This window comes from Podarcis melisellensis, assembly GCF_964234715.1.
Source record: "Podarcis melisellensis genome assembly, chromosome: 2".
Classification (NCBI taxonomy): Eukaryota; Metazoa; Chordata; class Lepidosauria; order Squamata; family Lacertidae; genus Podarcis; species Podarcis melisellensis.
The window spans coordinates 14,810,360-14,832,863 of record NC_138529.1 but is presented as its reverse complement, the minus strand read 5'-3'; the positions used below and the strand labels follow the sequence as shown (position 1 = coordinate 14,832,863).

Here is a 22,504-nt window from a genome sequence, read left to right as displayed (position 1 = left end):
CCTAGTGAGGCATTTTTTCCAAAAAAAAAGTTTTTTATGAACTGCCCTACTGAACACCCAATGCTTTTCAGTGGAGCAGGGTCAAGATATTAACTGATGTGCATGAAATTTCAGATATAGCTATATAATCCCTAGGTAAAGGTAAAGGGACCCCTGACCGTTCAGTCCAGTCACGGACAACTCTGGGGTTGCGGCGCTCATCTCACTTTATTGGCCAAGGGAGCCGGCATACAGCTTCCGGGTCATGTGGCCAGCATGACTAAACCGCTTCTGGTGAACCAGAGCAGCGCACGGAAATGCCATGTGCTTTCGAACTGCTAGGTTGGCAGGAGCTGGGACGGAGCAATGGGAACTCACCCCGTCGCAGGGATTCGAACCGCCGACCTTCTGATCGGCAAGCCCTAGGCTCTGTGGTTTAACCCACAGTGCCACCCGCGTCCCTAGTGTGGTAAAATAAGACCTTTGGAGCAGGCATTTTTTAAAAAGTTTTTTATGAACCACCCTAGTGTGCAATGCCTGCCTGCGAGCCAAGTGCCCAGCACCGAAGGGGAGCCTTTCCTCCATGCAGGCCCACAGCTACCTCTCAAGGTGAGTTAAGTTGTCTGCCTCATGTTCACCTTTGGCAAGTCAATCAGGCTGCTAAGGCTGGAAGCATCCTCTTCCCAGGCCCCTGGGCATGAGGAGACACCTCTCTTTGGGGCGGCTCAGAGACCAGAAGGGAGAGTGTTTGAAAGGGGTGGGGGGCTGCCAGCTCTGCGGGCAAGGGGTGACACAACTGGGCTCCCGCAGCTCGGAGTACGTTTCCCCACAGGGGAGCCTTAGAAAGAATGCAGTTTGTCAAGGGAGCCGTGGACTCAGAAAGGTTGAAAACTTCTGGTTTAAGCCATTGCATGAGAACAGCCTGGGAGCTAAATGCAAACGCCACGGCTGTGTACAATTTAAAATGGTCCCCGTGCTACAGCTTTTTTGTGTTCAATATCCCAAAGAGCGTTTCTCTGATCACTTCAAGCTGATAGGCCACAGCACGGGAGTCTTCTGCAAGTAAGCCTGAAACGCCGCCTCTTTTCCCCACCTCTTCATGGCTGCTTTTTCGAGGATTGGAATCCCACTGATAAAATTGAGCAAGAACCACACCAGCAGCGGTGAGGTGACGCTGAAGTATTGCCAGCCACGTAGTACTGGGGTGGCCGACACAAAAAGTCCTGTCCACAGCAAGATCTCGCCCAGGTAGTTGGGGTGACGGCTGTAAGCCCATAGGCCACTCTGGATAAACTTCCCCTAGGGAGATTTTAAAATAAGAAGTGTCAGTTTTATTGTGCAGCCTAACTCCATAGCTGGTTCCAATTACGAAAGAAATTCACTAGTTGAATATATGTGCAGAATTCAGTCGGCTTATCCAAATCAATACCGGTGAATACCCACATACTAAGCAGGATCTCTTTTCCTGCCTAGCTACCTTCAGCAACGAATATGCATTGCCAATTCCAAAGCTAGCATCCCTATTAGCAGGATTGCTGTTATCACAAAGAGCCAATCTCCCCATACTTGACTGGCTAAGATTTCCAAAGCAAGATTCTGCCTAATGAAGCGTCCCTTTTTTGTGAGAACATAGCTTTTCCTAATTGGACTCTTAGACATCCTACATTAAGGAAAAGGTATTTCAGTACAGAGATGCGAGTATGTTGTCTCTTAGCCCAAGCTTTATTTGGGTGGCTCTGCAAGCTATTATTAATGTAAGAACAGTAAAGAAGTTGGAACCATGTCTACCTTTAGATTTATTTTCCTCTTGTTTGGTCTGTGTCTTTGATTCTTGCTTTGCCAGAAAAGCTAGCTTTTGATTGGTTTAAATGCTTCAAACGGATAAAACCATGTTACATCTAGGTAAACTAGCAAATCATGTTACATCACCAGTTGAGTTGTACATCTAGTCTCTGTTATGCATGTGAGGTCAATTCCTCCATCCACAATCAAGTCATGGATGGCAGCGGTCTTACGAGTCATTGACCTGGCATTGCACAACAGCACCTTAAGGTCATGTGGGGCACCCTTGTTGAGACCTGTATCCTTCTGGTCAGGACCAGAGTAGCAGACAGGGATGATCTTCAGAGAACGACTAAACATGCCTCCTTGGTAATGACATGGTCTGGTCCTAGTGTACAAACTCCTCCTGCCTATGAGCACTGAGATCCTGTGTCCTATTGCATCTTCCCCTATAGCCAAGGGCTCCCTAAAGCCAACTATCATGTAGCAGAGAACCTCATAGCCATTACTCACAGCGTTGTCAGGGTTGCTTCTGAAATGCCACTTCTGTTGGTCAGCTATAGCCTCTGTAACAAACCCCACGGCCCAAATGCTCCATCCAAAATAGTCCCAGAATCCAAGGGGCTTCTGGTGTTTCTCCAGGTTCAGCAACAGAGTGGGAAGCAATGTTACAAACACCCATATACCTGTCAAAACATGAAGCCAGGATAGATTAGGCTGTATACATTTGCAAAAACAACAGGGCAGACAAGACTGCGCACTTACTTGGGAGCAAGTTCCGTCTTACTCCTGAGTAGAATTGTGCTGTAGGCCTGTAACTTAGCAGCTGCACCCAGAAATATTATTATTTATTGAATTTATCTACCATCCTATACCCAGAGATCTCAGGGCGGTTCACCCCCCAAAAATAATCAAAATATAAAACCACAAAATATAAAACAACAACCCAATAACATCCCCCCCCCAAAAAAACACCACATTTTAAAAGGGCATAGAATGTCAATCAAATCAACTAAAGGGGCTGGTTAAAATGGAACGTTTTTGCCCGGCACCTAAAAATGTATAATCTTTTCTTCCTCTTAAAATGTCACCACATTCTACCTTAAAGTCCAAAGTCCCATTATGTTAGCAAAGGCCTGGTTTGTATATGTTCAAGTGCATCCTATGTCTTCTGATCACAGGGATGCGGGTGGCGCTGTGGGTAAAACCTCAGTGCCTAGGACTTGCCGATCGCATGGTCGGCGGTTCGAATCCCCGCAGTGGGGTGAGCTCCCGTCGTTCGGTCCCAGCCCCTGCCCACCTAGCAGTTCGAAAGCACCCCCAAGTGCAAGTAGATAAATAGGTACCGCTTTATAGTGGGAAGGTAACGTTTCCGTGTGTTGCGCTGGTGCTGGCTCGCCAGAGCAGCTTCGTTACGCTGGCCACGTGACCCAGAAGGGTCTCCGGACAGCGCTGGCCCCCGGCCTCTTAAGCGGGATGAGCACGCAATCCCAGAGTCAGATACGACTGGCCCGTACGGGCAGGGGTACCTTTACCTTTTTATGTCTTCTGATATATTCTGTAAGCTAAATTTAGCAATCTGAATAAATGTGACTGCTTGGGCACAGGTTCCCCCCACCCCTCTTCTGCTAACCAACTGGAAGGTGCTCCCCAGAACGTTAAGGCACACTGGACCCATCGATTGACGCAAGTCCTGCTCAGTTCTGGCTTCTGATTGTTAAAGACAAGCACCACTAAGAGAAACAACAACTAGGGTGAAGCTAAAAGATGTGAAGCACTGAAAGCCAGCAGCAGGGGAACGAAAAGACATTGTACATTAAAAGCCCATCAAAGCAACAGTGACTTCCACTGCTTAAGGAAAAGGCACAGAGGGAGCCTGATGGATCTTGATGAGAAGAGCATTCCAGAGCTAAATAAAAACCATCTTGCATTCACCCAGTGGCTATCCTGAGGTGGCCTCGGAATTTGATCTGAATTCCCAGAAAGGTCCATATTACAGCAGGCAGCTCCTAACAAGGGTTACTGGACCTAACCCATTCATAGTAATTATTATTTATTTATTTATTTATTTATTTATTTATTTACATGCTGCCTATCTGCCTGGGTTGCCCCAGCCACTTTGGGTGGCTTCCAACGAATTAAAAACATTAAGCACAGTAAAACGTCAAGCATTTTTTAAAACTTCCCTATACAAAGCTGCCTCCAGACGACTTCTAAAAGTCAGATACAGACATACCTTGGGTTACAGACGCTTCAGGTTGCATTTTTTTGGGTTGCGGACCGCCGAAACCCAGAAGTACCGGAACGGGTTACTTCTGGGTTTTGGCAGTCGCGCATGTGCAGAAGCGCTGAACTGCAACCTGCATGTGCGCAGACGCGCCACTGTGGGTTGCGGATGCTGCGGGTTGCGAACGTGCATCCCGCACGGATCACGGTCGCAACCCGAGCGTCCACTGTAGTTGTTTATTTCCTTGACATCTGATGGGAGGGTTTCCATAAGGTGGGTGTGACTGTTGAAAAGGCCCTCTGCCTGGTTCCCTGTAACCTCACTTCTTGCAATGAGGTTAACAGCCAGAAGGTCTTCAGAGCTAGATCTTCGTCCGGGCTGAAAGATGGAGGTGGAGAAACTCCCTCGGGTATATGGGACAGCACCAACTCTTTGAATTGTGCTCAGAAACGTTCTGGGAGCCAATGTAGATCCTTTAGGACCCGTGTTTTATGGTCCTGGCAGTTGCTCCCAGTCACCAGTCTGGCAGCAACATTCTGGATTAGTTGTAGTTTCTGACTCGCCTTCAAAGGTAGCCCCACATAGAGCACATTGCTGTAGTCTTTAGGGCTTTCAAGGTTAGTAGAACCATCTCTTTGAGCCCAGAAATAAATCACATGGCACATTAAGCATGTGTAAGTTAACTTGTTCAATGCTTCTGGCCAAATTTCACTGGCGAGGGGATATAGGTTTCAGTTCCAAACTATCTACGCCTTCACCTTGCATTGTCCAGTATAGGAAGAAAGTGCCGGAGTTTTCTCTGACGCCGTTGAATCGCCTGTCATGTCCCTCCTTCAGGATCCGTAGGAAGAGGAAAAGCCCCAACCTGAGAATAGCAGAGATAATTGAACATATTTGAAATGGTGTTCATGATTACGTGGAATCAACCAGAGCCTTCCTAGGCCTCAGATAACAGCTGGCAGTGCCTGCAGCTTTGTAATTGCCACATTTTGGTGACTCTGGTCTTCTATTTCAACAGAAGCCTAATAAAACACAAATATAGGAGAAAAAGCCATTTCTGGCATGGAAATAAGTCATGGGGAAAGCTATGTGCAATGCATTTAAAAATCAAAAACCTGTACTAAAGAATAATGCTGCAACCTGAACAAACTAAGCAAATCCATCTGATTGTGCGTAATTATTCGGCATTTTTACTGTTACAAATAATATGTTGCTTCTGGAAGGGATAAGAACCTTTGAAGAAAACTCGAGCCCTGCCGCCACCACTGAAAATTGCACCGAACAACAACTCTGATTTTAAATAGGCATTGTCCACACACTGTCAAACGTATCTTGACAACTATAAGGGCTAGAAATTTGTTCCTTTTTTTGTCATTTAAAAAAAAGCAACACAGCAAGATAGCTAAGATTCTCGGAAAACCCAACCCCCTACTTGTATTTCTGTACTTGTGCAAAATCACAGCATAAATGCAGCCCACTTGTGTGGGATCATAGCTGGAGCTGCAGCCATAGGCTGAAGAGGAAATCAATCGGTAACAAGTGACTGGATTTTAAAAGCCTTTAAAAAAAACGCAGTGCTTTGATTTTTACATTCAGTTCCATCAACACTGTTAACCCCAGAATAGCATTCATTGGCAATTCCATCAGGCTCTCCTGGCTGCAGGCACACGAGTCGAGGTGATGCATCGTGGAATTGGCTCAAACTCATCGCTGCCTCTGAAACGAATACACAGCTCATTGGAAACTCACCTGAGGCCCCAAATAGTCACCAGCCCTGTCTGGACCTGCTGCCGAAGATGCTGTGCATTGCCCCATCTGAGGCTCAGGTGTGCCAGCAAGATGAATGTCCCGCTTCCTAGAGAGGCAGAAAGAGCAACATCAGAAGCTAAAACAGGCAAAAGTCATCACAGGGGCTCTTGAATGCTGCACTGGTGTGATACAGGCCTTGCATTTCATAGAATCATAGAATTGTAGACTTGGAAAGGACCGTGAGAACCTAGTCCAACCCACTGCAATGCACAGAGAGTTCACCTGACATGGGACTCCAACCCACAATCCTGAGATTAACAGTCTCATGCTCTACTGATTCTCCATTCTTGTACTGAGCTATCCTCAAGGTCTGTAGCAGGGAAGCATTAATAAACTCCTTTAGTGAAGGGGTCAGCAAACCTTTTCAGCAGGGGGCCGGTCCACTGCCCCTCAGACCTTGTGGGGGGCCGGACTATGTTTTGAAGGAAAAAATGAATGAATTCCTATACCCCACAAATAACCCAGAGATATATTTTATATAAAAGGACACATTCTGCTCATGTAAAAAAACACCAGGCAGGCCCCACAAAGAACCCAGAGATGCATTTTAAATAAAAGGACACATTCTACTCAAGCAGAAACACCAGGCAGGCCCCACAAATAACCCAGAGATGCATTTTAAATAAAAGGACACACTCTACTCATGTAAAAACACGCTGATAATCCGACTGTCCGCGAGCCAGATTTAGAAGTTGATTGGGCTGGATCCAGCCCCCGGGCCTTAGTTTGCCTACCCATGAGTAAGAGGATGCTATATTCTTTCCACCCAAGTAGCGGCGACTAAATACTACTGTTTCATATTCCACTACATCTAATCGCTATCTTACGGATATTAGCCATTTGCAGCTTCTACTTGATCTCTGGCGTGCTTGCTCTATAGAGCTGCCGTCTTAGAAACACGGCAGTGCTTTCTCTTTTTGGAATCTGAATGCTACTCTTATATTGCGGCCTGCCTACCCCACCCCACCCCAACAGCTGATTATGATGAAAATAATAATAAGAAATGAACATAATTTAAGTGTTTGGGTACAGAGGTTCTCAGTGTTTCTAAGGAGAGGGCTGCACAGACTTCCCACAACCTTCCAATACTATGATCTGGCCTCAGTTACAATAGGCCTCTGACAGAGCTGAACACACTGTGTTTGTGAGCTAAAAGCTTTCCAGTCCTAGGGGCATCGCCAATCGCTCCACGGGGCGGCTGGGAAGCTAGTTATTTGTGTGCAAGTGGTATACCATACAGATTAGGCAATATTCACCCCCATAAAGGTAAAGGGTAAAGAGACCCCTGACCATTAGGTCCAGCCGTGACCGACACTGGGGTTGTGGTGCTCATCTCGCTTTATTGGCCGAGGGAGCCGGCGTACAGTCATGTGGCCAGCATGACTAAGCCGCTTCTGGCGAACCAGAGCACCGCACGGAAACGGTGTTTACCTTCCCGCCGGAGCGGTACCTATTTATCGACTTGCACTTTTGTGCTTTCGAACTGCTAGGTTGGCAGGAGCTGGGACCGAGCAACGGGAGCTCACCCCGTTGAGGGGATTCGAACCGCCAACCTTCTGATCGGCAAGTCCTAGGCTCTGTGGTTTAACCCACAGCGCCACCCGTGTCCCATATTCACCCGCATACAATGGCTCCAAGTCTGCTAAATCTCCCATCAGCTCTAGCAAGCAGGGCCAGAAATCAAGGATGATGGGACTGTAGTTCGGCAACATGAGGAGGGCAATACATTCCCGGTGCCAGCTCTAAGGACACCTGCTCATACCTTTTAAAGTCAAAGCTGGAAGAGGGAAACTGGCATGGGTACCAAGAGCCATCTAGTCCCAACTCCCTTGCAATGCAACTTGTCATTGCACCAACTTCACCTCTGTGACGTTTACCCCTGGTTATTGGAAGTCTCCCTTCAGGGGGGGACTTTGGTAATATGGTGCGCTGTTTTGGAAAACCGTTTTGGGGGAAAAAGGGTGCGCTGAGTGAGGACAAAATTTGGCACTGTAAATATTTATTTGGCGCCCTCTTGCTAGAAGTGCATGCTCTCAACGCACTACGTCACAGTTGTGGCAACTTAACTGCCTGTCTGACCAGGGTCCAACTTTGAGTAGGTACCCATATAAATATTATTATTATTATTATTCACCCCATCAGCTCGCCACCCTGTACAGAACCACTCTCACTGCCCTAAATCCGGCTTTGCTCCCTTCCACATCAGCTTCCAGCATGCTACCCTATACAGTGGTACCTCAGGTTACAGACACTTCAGGTTACAGACGTTTCAGCTTACAGACTCCGCTAACCCACAAATAGTGCTTCAGGTTAAGAACTTTGCTGCAGGATGAGAACAGAAATCGTGCAGCAGCTCCATTAGCTAAAGTGGTGCTTCAGGTTAAGAACAGTTTCAGGTTAAGAACGGACCTCCAGAACAAATTAAGTTCTTAACCCGAGAGACCACTGTATACCATATGCTCTAAAAGCCCAAAGGCAACAGGGACAAAAGGGATTAATTTCCCCCTTGGCTGATGAGACAATATGATCCCTCCCAGCAGCCCTACTTATTTTGATCTGTCAGCGAAGGCTTGTTCTTGTAGAAACCACTCGATAGGGCCTGGTGCTTTATAACCTTGGCTAGCAAAATTCTTTGACTTAACCAGGCTTGGAGTCCTTTAAATAACAGTGCCTGGAGCGCAGGTTTAATCAATGTGAGTCAGTGGATGCAATTCTCAGCATCCTTCTTTGCTTCTTGGGGGACCCCAGAGAAACTGGGGGTGCTGATGACAGGGAAGAGTTGAAGGGGCCCGCAAAGAAAAAGTAACATTTTTTGCCTGGAAGAGCTTGTAACTATTTGGTGTCATTTGGGCTGGCCTGAATAAAGGTGGCTGTGGATTTTATTAACAACCTTTCCCCCTTTTGCTTTTTTAAACTGTGCCTGTGTTACTTGCCATCCCAAACGGGTCTTCTTGGTAGTGGCGCCCGCCCCGTGGAACGCCCTCCCACCAGATGTCAAGGAAATAAGCAACCATCTGACTTTTAGAAGACACCTGAAGGCAACCCTGTTTAGGGAAGTTCTTAATGTTTGATTTCTTGCTGTGGATGGCATATAAATTAATTATAATTATTACTAGCTACACAGCCTTGATTCCGAAAAAGAAAGGGGGGAGGGAATGAGCGGGATCTGGCAGTTTAATTCTATTTATTTCGTTTATTTTATTAATCGCATCCCGAGGGAGGTTAATGCGCATTTACATGGACTGGAAAGCAAGGTTTCTCGCAGAAGAAACCTGCAGATGCGAGAGGCGGGCAGAGCAGCGAAAGGGACGCTGCAACAGGTCCAAAAACACGGGGAAGCGCGGCCGCACGAGCCGCCCTGCAGCGCCCAGATCGCTCCCCACGAGGTCCGCCAGCAGATCCCGCGCCGTGATCCATCCCAGGTCGGACCCGGAGCCCCGAAATCCCCGCTCACCCGCCAGGTCGAAGAACTTCTCGGTGCGGAGCGCGGCGGCGGCCGCCCACAGGCCCCACTGGAGCGCCAAGTCCACAGACGCCAGCCAGGCGAGAGGGACCAGCGCCATGGCGAGCGGATGTCCTGGAACGCGGCGCGGATAGAACCCTCCGAAGTATCCTAACTGGACGCCGCCAATCGCCGGAGGGCGGCTCCGCGTCGTATCCAATCGGCAGTCGAGCGCCGCCCCCATGGGGAGGAGCACGTGGGCGACTGAGATTGCTGTACTCTGTTGACCGGAGGGGTTTATGAGATTAGCAGCAGCGTTCTCCTCCTCTTTATAATGCAGACGCATTTGTGGCTAGGGTAACTTTTAGTATTTGCAGGAGATCAAGGCAGTGGGTCGATCCCAGGGCCGGATTTAGGTTTGATGAGGCCCTAAGGGAATGGGGCCCTTTATATGTCCAGCTGCCCTTTGTCAACAACAAATTGTCACTGTTTTTGTGTGTTGAATATATGCCATATGGTCATTTATGGACCTAAAAGGTATCTAAAGCCGTTTGCACTTGCAGAATGTAGGCACCCTATATATAGAAATGAGCAAACAAGGGATATTTTAGGGAGCAGGCTAGCAGGCAGGGCCCATTACTTACATCATAGGAGCCTACACAACACAAACCACTGTTGCTGTATGTTGGTTTTATTTTATTTGTTTTTTATCTTATATTTTTGGAAATGTACATCCAGTTGTTGTTTTTCTTTAACCCCCCCCCCCCGCAAGAGAGTGGGACCCTAAGCTATAGCTTGTTTAGCTTATACGTACATCTGGCACTGCTAGGTTGCATCAACAGAAGTCCATCGTCCCCAATCAAGGGAATTAATAGTACCACTCGATCCATTTATCATTTCTTGTGTTTGACTAAAAGCTGCCACAAAACCAGCCCAAAAAATCTGCAAATCCAACTAAGAAAGACCCTGAGATAAGCAACCATTTACTATAAATCTGCAATGCACTCTGTGTGGGGCTACCTTTCAAGGTGACCCAGAAACTACAATTAATCCAGAATGCTGCAGCCAGACTGGTGACGGAGTGGCTGCCAAGACCATATAACACCAGTCCTGAAAGAACTATATTGGAACCCAGTATATTGGAACTATATTGGAACCCAGAGCCTCTCCACCTCCATCGTTCTACCCGGACACTGAGGTCCAGCGCCGAGGGCCTTCTGGGGGTTCCCTCATTGCGAGAAGTGAGGCTACAGGGAACCAGGCAGAGGGCCTTCTCAGTAGTGGCGCCCGCCCTGTGGAACGCCCTCCCACCAGATGTCAAAAAGAAAAATAACTATCAAACTTTTAGAAGACATCTGAAGGCAGCCCTCTTTAGGGAAGCTTTTAATGTTTAATAGGTTATTGTATTTTAGTGCTTTGTTGGAAGCCGCCCAGAGTGGCAGGGGGGGACACAGCCAGATGGGCGGGGTATGTATGTATGAATGAATGAATGAATGAATGAATAAGTCCAGATGTGGTTAGCTGCTGTTATTCATTGATGACTGCAATACGCTCTGTACATGGCAAGAGGCTCGCTCCTTGATTATTGCACCACTTTTTCCAGGACTGAGTCCTGGCGTTGAAAAGACGTTTGAGGATAAAGGCTTTGACTCAAACGGAGATGTGGAATCCATCAATGCCAGGGGCCGTGCTGTCAGTGGTACAGCAATTTCTCCTCTCTTTATAATTGCCTCAACAATCTCTTGTTTAATCTCCGCAGCTCATCCATCAGTGGAATGAGATCTGGGGATAAAGCAAGGATATGCACCACCAAATTCGAGCCATTTGTAATAAACCCTCTGCTTGCACTCCAGCCCGGTGTACATAAATCTCTGGGTTTGGGGTGGTCGTTGTTGTTTTTAAAAAGCCCACAAAGACACACAGAGGCATGCAGGCTTTCTCGCAAATATCAGGCTTTTAATAAAATCTTGCCCATTAGCTCTGAACAGAAGGGATTTTTGCCATCTGTTGAGCCGCAGACACCAAGATTGACAAGGTTATTATTGCTGAGACAGAAATATTCGCTCTCTGTCTTTTATCTTTTCTGTATCTTCTAGCCGAGGGGGAAAAAAAATACAAGGGGTCTGTTATTGCTGAAATACATCTTATTTAATGCTGCTTGCCTCAAATCAGCGGCAATCATGAGAAATTGCAAGGTCAGGAAGAGTGGAAAGCGAGATGAAAAGAGGAATTTATGGCAATGGAAGCTTGTGTTGAAGAGGCGAGAGACTAGACTGTTTGGGCGAGATGTTTATTAAGAGCCCAGCACCTCCAGTGCCCTCAGGATACAAAGGGGAACAGATTTCTCCTGCTTAGAAAGAGAAAAGGCAATAAGATTCCAGCAATTGAAGCTGCTATGGGCTATTTAAAAGTCCACCATCAAGATATACAGAAGCAACAACAAAGGGACAAAGAGAAGTTACCCACAGGATGCAGAGAAAGGGGGAGCAGAAAAGCATGCCAAGGATGCTGTAATTAGAATTAATCAGACATATTAAAGGTAAAGGGACCCCTGACCATTAGGTCCAGTCTTGGCCGACTCTGGGGTTGTGGCGCTCATCTCGCTTTATTGGCCGAGGGAGCCGGCGTACAGCTTCCGGGTCATGTGGCCAGCATGACTAAGCCGCTTCTGGCGAACCAGAGCAGCGCACGGAAACGCTGTTTACCTTCCCGCCGGAGTGGTACCTATTTATCTACTTGCAATTTGACGTCCTTTCGAACTGCTAGGTTGGCAGGAGCAGGGACCGAGCAACGGGAGCTCACCCCGTCGCGGGGATTCGAACCGCCGAACTTCTGATCGGCATATTAATTTCATACAAATGATATTAGTAAATTACTGGGTGCCTGAAGAGCACAACTAGAATACTGTGTCCAGTTCTGGGTGCCACAATTTAAGAAGGATATTGACAAGCTGGAGCAGAGGAGGGCGCCAAGATGATCATTCCCAGAATTTGCTGATGAAAACCACGACAATTTAAAAAATGAATTCAAAACCACAATAAGGTTTTTAGTGTGGGTGTGCTCAGGGGCGTACAAAGCAAGGTGCGGGGGGTTGTGGCCCACCCCAGCGTCATCCCTGAGTGGGTGACAAAATGTCACACCGTGGGGGGCGGCACTTACTGGGGGGGCCTTGTCTGCAGTGAGCCCGAGCCACGCGTCCCTCCTGGGAGGGACGCAGTGGCTCGGGGCCCCGCGCTGCCCAAAATGGCAGCGTGGGGCTTGCATCCACCAGGGAGACTCCATGGGCTGCTTGCCGTGCTGCCCTCCTGGGTGGATCGCCATGGCACCCCCCTGGGCGGCTCACCTCGCCCCCGCTGCTCCGGGTCCTGGAGCAGCTAGCTACCCCCCTGGGTATGCCCTCCTGAGATCATGATTTTCCTATGCTAGTGTCGGGGACCGTGCTGAGGAGGGCTGCACTGAGGATAGTTCAGAGCCACCCCTCCCCCCGATCCTGAATCTTCCCAGGAGCAGAAGGACAGTATAGATTTGGAACAGTGGTTTGCAGAGGGGCATAGTTCAGAAGGCAGAAGCTGGGAAATCCTGGATGGGGAACAGCTAAGAGAAGATGCGCCGGGAGAGAGAGAGAGAGAGAGAGAGAGAGTGAACAGATTCACTGTCTCTGGAAAGCATCCATCCGCTCAGCCCAGGGTCAAAAAGAGTAGATAAGGTGGCAGCACAGAAAGCACAGTGGTTACGAGCTCAGATTACAAGACGCGGTAGTGACGTGGGTGAGTAGGGAGGAAGTGGGTGGAACCCTTAATTGGGAGCACCGCCATTCCTGGGAATTCTTTGTTCTCTTGCTGTGATCATTAAAGTTCTGACTGGTAAGAAGACTCCTTTTCCTTTGTTCTGCTTATCTACTGCCAAGGGGTGGGGGGTGCGGGGAGGGATTCCCTGAAGCATGACAGCTAGAGCCTGTCAGCAAGCAGCGTTTTGAAAAGTCACATGGGCAAGGAAGGTGCCTTCTCCCACCCAATCCTCTGTTTGGAGGTGAGACAAAGGCGAGGCATTCCTAGTCCACAGAGCTGGATCCTGAGCGTAAGGTTAGCTGCAGCGTCCAGCCCACCGCGTAAACAAGAAGGCTGAGCCTGTCCCCTTTAAGAGACCAACCCACAAGCCTTATCATCACTGTCGATGAGCTTGGGAAGGGTGTGGACAGAGTAGGTCTTCAAGGACTTCTTCTGACGTCCATGCTCTGCTTCTTTCTCAGGATCACGGTCTCCTCTGAGGATGGCAATTCGGTCTGCCGTGCTCCTGGGTTGCGGGCACAAAAGATAGTCGTACAGCATCATGGCTACGATGGCACCAGCTAGCGGTCCAATCCAGAAAATCTGTGCAGAGAGAAGGAAAGGATGCTTTGGTCAAAGCTAGGGCTAGGGCTTTGCCAGCAGCTGCTGTGTGGGTCTAGCTGCAAGGGCCTCGCTTTGAGAGATGCTCCTCATCCCATCTCTTTCAGAACAGAGGCAGAGTCTTCTCTTACCCAGTGGTTAGCAAAGTTCCCCATGACCAGAGCTGGGCCAAAGGATCTAGCCGGGTTCATAGAGCAGCCAGTGTAGTAGATCTAGGGAAACACAAAGAGGTGGTTGAGAGGAGGGAAGGAAACCAAATACATGCCCTCCAAAATTTCTCCAATGAAAATAGGGACCTCCTCTTCCATAATAATAATAATAATAATGGTAATTTTATTATTTATACCCCACCCCTCTGGGCTGCCCCAGCCGCTCTGGGTGGCTTCCAACATGTATAAAAACATAATAAAACCTTAAACATTTTTAAAAAATCCCTATACAGGGCTACCTTCAGATGTCTTCTAAAGGTTGTACAGTTTGTACCTTGGAAGTTGAACAGAATCTCTTCCGGAAGTCCGTTCGACTTCCAAAATGTTCAGAAGCCAAAGCGCGGCTTCTGATTGGCTGCAGGAAGCACCTACAGCCAATCGGAAGCCGCGGAAGCCCCATCAGACGTTCGGGTTCCAAAAGAATGTTCAAAAACTGGAAACTCCCGGGTTTCGATCCAGAGCCCATTTCTTTGGGAGCCAAGGCGTTTGAGATCCAAGGTACGACTGTATAGTTATTTATCTCCTTGGCTTGGGTATCGCATAACTCCATACCCTCCCAACATTTTTCGGATGAGGGAAGGCAGGACATTCTGGGATTAAATCATAAACCAGGACAGCTTCTGTAAATCTGGGACTGATTCTGGAAGACAGGGACATTTGGAGAGTCTGCAAGCAGTTTTCACTGCATGTGAGGATTCTGCATTTGAGATTTTCTGCCCCAGCTGTGCAGAGAACCGGGCACAGCTCAGTTTCCTATTGTTCATGACATGAAATATCCTCCAGCATCCAATACCCATTGCAGCCTAACACCGCCCCTCCCCCAAAGCAGGCTTGGAGCTTGCCAGAACATCCTCCCAACTGTAATATTCTCATTTGATTTCATTTCACTTTTAATTTGTACACCGCCTTTCTATATTGCGGTATACGGCAACAAAATACACAACAAAGAACGCACACCTTATAATCTGATCCAATACAAACAGTCATAATAGAACATAACTACTAAAGCATGGACTACTGCAATGTGCTCTAGGTGGGGCTACCTTTGAAGGTAGCCCGGAAAAGACAGCTAATCCAGAATGCGGCAGCCAGACTGGTGACTGGGAGTGGCTGCCAAGACCATATAACACCAGTCCTGAAAGAACTATATTGGAACCCAGTATGTTTCTGAGCACAATTCAAAGTGTTGGTGCTGACCTTGAAAGCCCTAAACGGCCTCTGCCCAGTATACCTGAAGGAGCATCTCCACCCCCATCGTTCAGCCTGGACACTGAGGTCCAGCTCCGAGGGCCTTCTGGCGGTTCCCTCACTGCGAGAAGTGAGGTTACAGGGAACCAGGCAGAGGGCCTTCTGAATAGTGGCGCCCGCCCTGTGGAACGCCCTCCCATCAGATGTCAAGGAAATAAACAACTATCTGACTTTTAGAAGACATCTGAAGGCAGCCCTGTATCAGGAAGTTTCTAATGCTTGTTTTATCATGTTTTTAATCTTCTGTTGGGAGCCGCCCAGAGTGGCTGGGGAAACCCAGCCAGATAGGTGGGGTATAAAAAATATTATATTTTGTTGTTGTTGTTGTTACTTCAAAAATCCATGTAAAATTACATAATTCATGTCATATGTTTTCTTTGGCGCCTGCCATAGCTAAGGCTTTCCTGTTCACTCAGTTTCCCCGATAAGCATGATGATTCCCATCTGGTGATCTGCGGACCCCCTCATAACACACCTGGGAGGTCTGTGGCACCATTCATACACACACACACCACACACATATATGAATGACCCTGTTCCACACCAAGGTCAGCGTTGATAAGACCCTGGACTGGAGTTGCCACAAAACACAGCCTAAAATGTGAGATCAAATCGCAAGTTTACAACTGAGGATCTTTGAGGGAAGAGCTAACCGTTTTGATGTAAGCAGTTGATTTTCGCAAGAGGGACCCGTATATCTCTCTCTCTCTCCCTGATACCCACCCCTATCAGGTGTCCTGCAGTGACTGACAATCCAATGGACAATGCCGGGAAGCCAACATCCGTCCTGCGGCTGTCGGTGGACGCAAAGACGCAGAGGACCAGCTGGAGTGTGATGAACATCTCAATGGTCACAGCCTGTCCTGCCGACGTGGTGTTCTGGGGCTGGAAAAGAAGGCACATTGGTGAGAAATGTCCCTACCTGAAGGTCTACTCGACTGTCCGGGTGGACTTTTGAGTGGATCCAACCAGCTGCATTGTTTGCGAGGGGTTGACACGGTGAACCGCTTCCACAATGTAGCACCATCGGCTGCAGTGAGGACATGGGGTATGGCAGAGGTGTCCAGCTTCCAAGAGACTGCGATCTACTCCCACTATAAATAAACTGGCAGTTACCTACCCATTGGATTGACTAAAGAATTATGGCAAGTGCAGAATTGGCAAAACTGACACATAAACTATGGGACAAGGGTAACTGTGACTTTAAAGATGAAGGGGGACCTTTTACAAAGTACTTAAAGAAGCAACAAAGTGAACTGGACTCCTTGGCAGGTTTTGAATAAACACTCACAAACGTTTTATTGATAATAACCAGTTAGATAAATTAAGGATTTATACAATTTTGTAACATGCAGAGAATAGCATCTACAGAGAAACCAGAGATGGGAACTGAGGGAATTCGGGGGGGGGGGGAGGTTGTTTTATGGGAGGAGGGAGGGGGGAAATGGGGGAAAAATAAGGATGATATGTTGTAAGATAATATGCTTTGTTCAAATTCCTAATAAAATATATACATATTTTAAAAAAAGGATTGACCAAAGTTGAGCTTTTTTTAGAGAAAGATTTAGAAAAGATTTTCAGCAAATCCAAGAAAACTAGTTTTAGTTTAGATTAAATAATAATACAGTGGTACCTCAGGGGGTTAAGTACTTAATTCGTTCCCGATGTCCACCCCTAATGGGACACGATTCCATCCTGAAGCAAAGTTCTTAACCCGAGGTACTATTTCTGGGTTAGTGGAGTCTGTAACCTGAGGCGTATGTAACCCGAGGTACCACTGTCATCATAGTGAAAAAAGGTGTGTTCTTTGTAATTTTGCAAAATATACTCGTTAACTGCACGAAAAGTACTCCCTGGTGTTTTTTATTTAACGTCCTAGTTTTCAAATGACTGGAGATTTTGACCAATTTTTCTGAGCACTTGGGGTCAAAAGAAAGCAATTTAAAACCACTGTTGTCGAGACGTTTCATTCCGAATCTGCTAGACAGAGCCAGACAGAGATTATGCGGACAGGTGGGTGTCCTGCACCCACCCCCATCCCCAAATCCTGGGTATGCCCATGGTCACAGGGTAGTTCTCAGCAAAGTGAATCTTGAGTTGAAGTGAATGGAAATTGAACAGGAGAGGAAAAATCAAGGATCCAGTTCAGGGCATGGGAGGGGCCCGGCTTGCCTTGCATAACTGGGCAAAAGGACAAGAGGCGACGTCTGCTCTGCAAAAGCTGGTATTAGCGAGAGCCGAGACAAAAATATACCAAAGATTTCGGGGTCAGAGATCACTGGCGGTGAAGAACAGAGAGAAGCAACCTTCGGACTGGGCCCTCTGTGACTTCTCTGCAAAACAACAAAGCCGAGGCGAGAGAGTTCTGTTTCATTTTAATTTCGCCCAGCATTTAGAATTGCCTCCTCCAGGCAGATTCTGCCGACCGACTGATAATTCAGTCTCATAACACACTTCCAGAAAAAACAAGCCAGCGGCTGGGGTTAACCGAAGGGATTTTAAAGAGAGAGAGAGAGAGAGAGAGAGAGAGAGAGAGAGAGAGGGCCATAATTTGAAATATTTAAAAGTTCTGCTGTTTGATCAGATCGGTTGCAAAGGCTTAAGTCTGAGGCACAGTTTATTACTATGATCAATTAATTAAATTTGTATACAGCCCTATCTCAGGGCAATTCACATCATAAAATCACAATGTAGTATGACAGCATGATATCAAATAACAACAACAAATGTAGAAAGCTGAACTTAAAACAGGAAAACGAGAAACTGAAAAAACTGGACGTGGCGTAGTATTTTAATATTGTATTTTAATATTCTGTTGGAAGCCGCCCAGAGTAGCTGGGGAAGCCCAGCCAGATGGGCGGGGTATAAATAATAAATTATTATTATTATTATTTATATCCGGCCTTTTTCCTTGACAGGGATTCAAGGTAACTTACAGATGAAATAAGAACAGCTAAAACATAGGGAAACCATTAAAAAAAATAGAATTAAAACTATCGATCTATGATCTATGAAGAACATAAAGATAATTACAAGAAAAACTGTGAAGAACCAGGCTTTTGTTAAAAGTTGTCAGTTCCCAAAAGCCTGCTGCAATAAGAAAGTCTTCAGCTGCCAGTGGAAGGACAAGGAGGGAGCTAGTCTAACTTCTCTAGGGTGTTCCAGAGTCTGGGAGCTGCCACCGAGAAGGCCCTGTGCTGCTTCTCTACCAATCGTGCCTGTGAGGATGGCAGGACCGAGAGAAGAAGAGGAGGAGGAGGAGGAGGAGGAGTTTGGATTTGATATCCCGCTTTATCACTACCCGAAGGAGTCTCAAAGCGGCTAACAATCTCCTTTCCCTTCCTCCCCCACAACAAACACTCTGTGAGGTGAGTGAGGCTGAGAGACTTCAGAGAAGTGTGACTGGCCCAAGGTCACCCAGCAGCTGCATGTGGAGGAGTGGGGAAGCGAACCCGGTTCCCCAGATTACGAGAGTACCGCTCTTAACCACTACACCACACTGGCCCTCTCAGAGAAGGGCCTGCTCTGAAGATCTCACAACCAGGGCAGCTTTGGATGAGGGAATGTGGTCTATCAGATTTTACCAGGGCTCTCTGCCCCCCAACACAAACCTGCGTTTAATGCAAGGATGCGGTCCCACAACACACAAAGCAATGGTAAAAGGAGTGTCTCTGAACATGTGCAAAGCACATTTCTCTTGCCATTCAGCAATGTCACCCAGACTATACTGCGCATTTCACAGGGGCAGAGACAGCAGGTTGCAGGAGAGGCTATCTTTTAGTAGATCTTTTAACTTCCAGATTTTGACACCAGACCTTTCAGGTGCCCCTGCTTTCTAGGGACAGTCCCGAATTTGGAATGTCCTGCTTTTCCTTAGGACGTCCCTATTTTCGTCAGAGAAATGTTGGAGGGTATGGAGTTATGTGACCCTCGAGCCAAGGAGATAAGTAACTATACAACCTTTAGAAGACACCTGAAGGCAGCCCTATATAGGGATGTTTTTAAAGAAATGTTTAATGTTTTATTATGTTTTTATATACAGTGGTACCTCAGGTTAAGTACTTAATTCGTTCCGGAGGTTCGTTCTTAACCTGAAACTGTTCTTAACCTGAAGCACCACTTTAGCTAATGGGGCCTCCCGCTGCCAATGCATGATTTCTGTTCTCACCCTGAAGCAAAGTTCTTAACCTGAAGCAGTATTTCTGGGTTAGCAGAGTCTGTAACCTGAAGCGTATGTAACCCGAGGTACCACTGTATGTTGGAAACAACCCTGAGTGGCTGGGGCAACAGTCAGATGGGTGGGGTATAAATAGTATAATAATAGTAATAATAATAATAATAATAATTGTTGTTGAATAGTGTATAAATAATAAAACTATTATTATTATTATTATTATTATTATTATTATTATTATTATTATTGAATAGCACGGTCCTTATTTTCATCGGAGAAATCTTGGAGGGAATGTGACACTAACCATACACCTGGTATACGCACATCACCATCAGACCCAATCGTAGGAGAATCAGATGTCCAAAAATCTCCCGTCGTTCCTAAGCATATTAATAAATGCACATGCACGAGCTCTTCATCACTCTAGATTACTGAAACAGACCAACAGAGTCTCAAACTACTGTGCAGGGAATGAGAAACAGTCAATGAAGGCAGCTGCTTCTGTTGCTACCAAGGGGAAAGGATTCTGGCAAAGCAATAATAGCAAAGAAGAAACACAGCTCCTTTCTCCATGGATATGGCTGCTCCAAGGCACCCAAAGCCCTACTTGGATGCGCACATCCTTACAGTGACCCATCAAAAGTCTCCAAAATCTACAGAAGAAAATGCGCGTTTCTTTTATTTTAAAATCACAGCAGGATTAAATGGGCCTGGGCTTGTGCAGGAATGCCAGAATTCGGTGAAGTTTTCCATTAGATGGACGAAATTCAAATTCAAGCCCATATGAATAACTGCAAAACTTAAAGATGTTGCTGTGGCAACATCTCAAAAAAGACCGGAGAAGGTAAGATTTGGTTTTCAAGTAAGATGGAAAATTTGGGGCAGCCAAATAAATCCAGCGGTGCTTTGGACTCCAGGGTTATATAGTGGTACCTCAGTTTTCGAGCGTCTCTGAAGCCAAACGTTTCGGAACCCAGACGCTGAAAACCTGGAAGTAAATGCTTCCGTTTTCGAATGCACCTTGGAAGTCAAACAGCTTCCACTGTGTGTTTTTCAATTTTCTCCATTGAACTTTAAACCAGCCCTTTGTGCCTCGGTTTTTGAATGTTGCAAAACTCAAACGTTCTTCTGGAACGGATTACGTTTAAGAACCGAGGTGCTGTATGTTGTCATTCATCCTACAAAGCACATTTCCTTTGCGCACTGTCTGTCAATCTCCTTTTGTGGCCTATTCATCATCATCATCATCATCATCAACAACAACAAATTATTATTATTATTATTATTATTATTATTATTATTATTATTATTATTCTATTTATACCCCACCCATCTGACGGGGTTGCCCCAGCCACTCTGGGCAGCTTTGAACATGTATAAAAACATAATAAAACATTAATTTTTTTTTTAAAAAGTTTTCCTATACAGAGCTGCCTTCAGATGTCTTCTAAAAGTTGCAGAGTTACTTATCTCCTTGGCTCAAAGGTCACATAACTCCGTACCCTCCAACATTTCTCTGATGAAAATAGGGACGTCCTAAGGAAAAGCGGGACATTCCGGGATCAGATCAAAACCCGGGACGGCGTCTGTAAATCCGGGGCTGTCCCTGGAAAATAGGGGCACATGGAAGGTCTGACCTCCCCATCAGTGATCATTCTCAGACTCACCCCATTGACCCCCAGGCTTCCGTGGACCTCACGGGGGGTCAACTCATAGAGAAGAGCGGCTCCCACCACTGCTCCGAGGAGCTGAGCGAGGACGTAGGAAGCAGCTTTGCAAAGGGAGATGCGAGAGCCCAGCAGGAACGCGGCGGTCACTGCAGGGTTGAGATGGGCGCCGCTGACGTGGCCCAAGCATTGGGCCAAGGTGCCGATAGCCAGGCCAAAGGCGAGAGCGACTTGCAGGACCGAAGGGGAGGCCAGGGGCCAGGGCAGGGCAGAGCCCAGGCCTACGAACACAAAGACCGTCGTGCCAATTAATTCGGCCAGGAAGGCGCGAGTCAAGGCCCTTGAACACAGTTCCTGCTTCATCGTTGCAGAAGGCCGCAGGAATCCACGCTTGCCTCTGCGGCCGCTCTGAGCCCGCAGGCAGGGGAAAGAGCCCGGCAAGCCTTTATATGTGTCCTTCCCCAGGCTGGAACGAACCTGGCCCAGCCTTGTAAGAACCGGAGCTTCAGGTGGGAAATTTTTGGAGCATCTCCCCATGAGTCAGGCGGAGGCCTGTCTGAGCCTGTGATGGATCCTCCCATCCACAGGGATTTTATAAAACATGGGCTGTCAGCTTCTGAACTGATGTTCCCTACCAAGGGAAGCCGCTATCCAGAACCCGAAGGGAGTAATTGTGCCGCGCCCGAGTCCCATTTGTCATTTTCTAATGCAATTATATCCCATCCACCCTCTAAGGAAGCCAGAACATTATAGAGGGAGTTATCCCATTTCCCTCCTTCACAACAACCTTGTGAAATACAGTGGTACCTCAGGTTACATACGCTTCAGGTTACAGACTCCGCTAACCCAGATATAGTGCTTCAGGTTAAGAACTTTGCTTCAGGATAAAACCCAAGAATTACCAACGATAGAAGAATGGCAGATGAAGATGATGGATTTTTCTGAGCTAGACGACCTAACCGGAAGAGTCCGCGACCAGAAGGAGGAGGGGTATAAGGAAGAGTGGATTAAATTTAATGATTACTTAGTTAAATATGTTAAGTTAAATGAACTGAAAACAGCTTGCAGATACTTAATTGGCTTAGGATTTTATTTATGTTAAGTGATGAATTAATATGTTTAATTTCATAATGTGAAGATCTAAGGTTAATGTTTAAGTTAAATTTTATAAGAACCGTTAAAAGGATATCCAATGAAATTCAACCAAGGGGAAGCGAGGAAGTCACTTAACAATGTTAATAAGTGTAATTTTCAATAAGGCTATGATTTATGTTTGTTTGTCTTATGTGTTTGTTTGTTTATAATGTTGTGAAAACCAATAAAAAAAATTGGGGGGGGGGGAGAACTTTGCTTCAGGATGAGAACAGAAATCGTGCTCCGGCGGTGCGGCGGCAGCGGGAGGCCCCATTAGCTAAAGTGGTGCTTCAGGTTAAGAACAGTTTCAGGTTAAGAACAGATCTCCGGAACGAATTAAGTACTTAACCCAAGATACCACTGTAGGCTGGGCTGAGAAATTCACAATTTGCCTCTGGTCATCATCAGTGAGATTTGCGGCTGAGATCCTATGGCCATGATCCTG

At 46.8% G+C, this 22,504-nt stretch overlaps 2 protein-coding genes across 2 annotated transcripts; both read right to left on the bottom strand.

Annotated features, from left to right (window-relative positions):
- Positions 1-859: 859 nt before the first annotated feature.
- Positions 860-9,411, bottom strand: LOC309362942 (uncharacterized protein). Its single transcript, XM_081898985.1, has 5 exons — positions 9,252-9,411; positions 5,738-5,843; positions 4,747-4,853; positions 2,275-2,447; positions 860-1,278 (listed from the first exon to the last, which is right to left on the bottom strand). Exons 1-5 carry the CDS (start codon positions 9,358-9,360, stop codon positions 1,000-1,002), a joined length of 774 nt encoding a protein of 257 aa, XP_081755111.1. The 5' UTR covers positions 9,361-9,411; the 3' UTR covers positions 860-999.
- Positions 9,412-12,571: 3,160 nt separating this feature from the next.
- On the bottom strand, positions 12,572-21,382 carry LOC309362932 (aquaporin-2-like). The gene is made up of 4 exons (XM_081898973.1): positions 20,926-21,382; positions 15,808-15,969; positions 13,759-13,839; positions 12,572-13,609 (listed from the first exon to the last, which is right to left on the bottom strand). The coding sequence occupies exons 1-4, from the start codon at positions 21,286-21,288 to the stop codon at positions 13,376-13,378; spliced, it is 840 nt and encodes a 279-aa protein (XP_081755099.1). The 5' UTR covers positions 21,289-21,382; the 3' UTR covers positions 12,572-13,375.
- Positions 21,383-22,504: the final 1,122 nt, after the last annotated feature.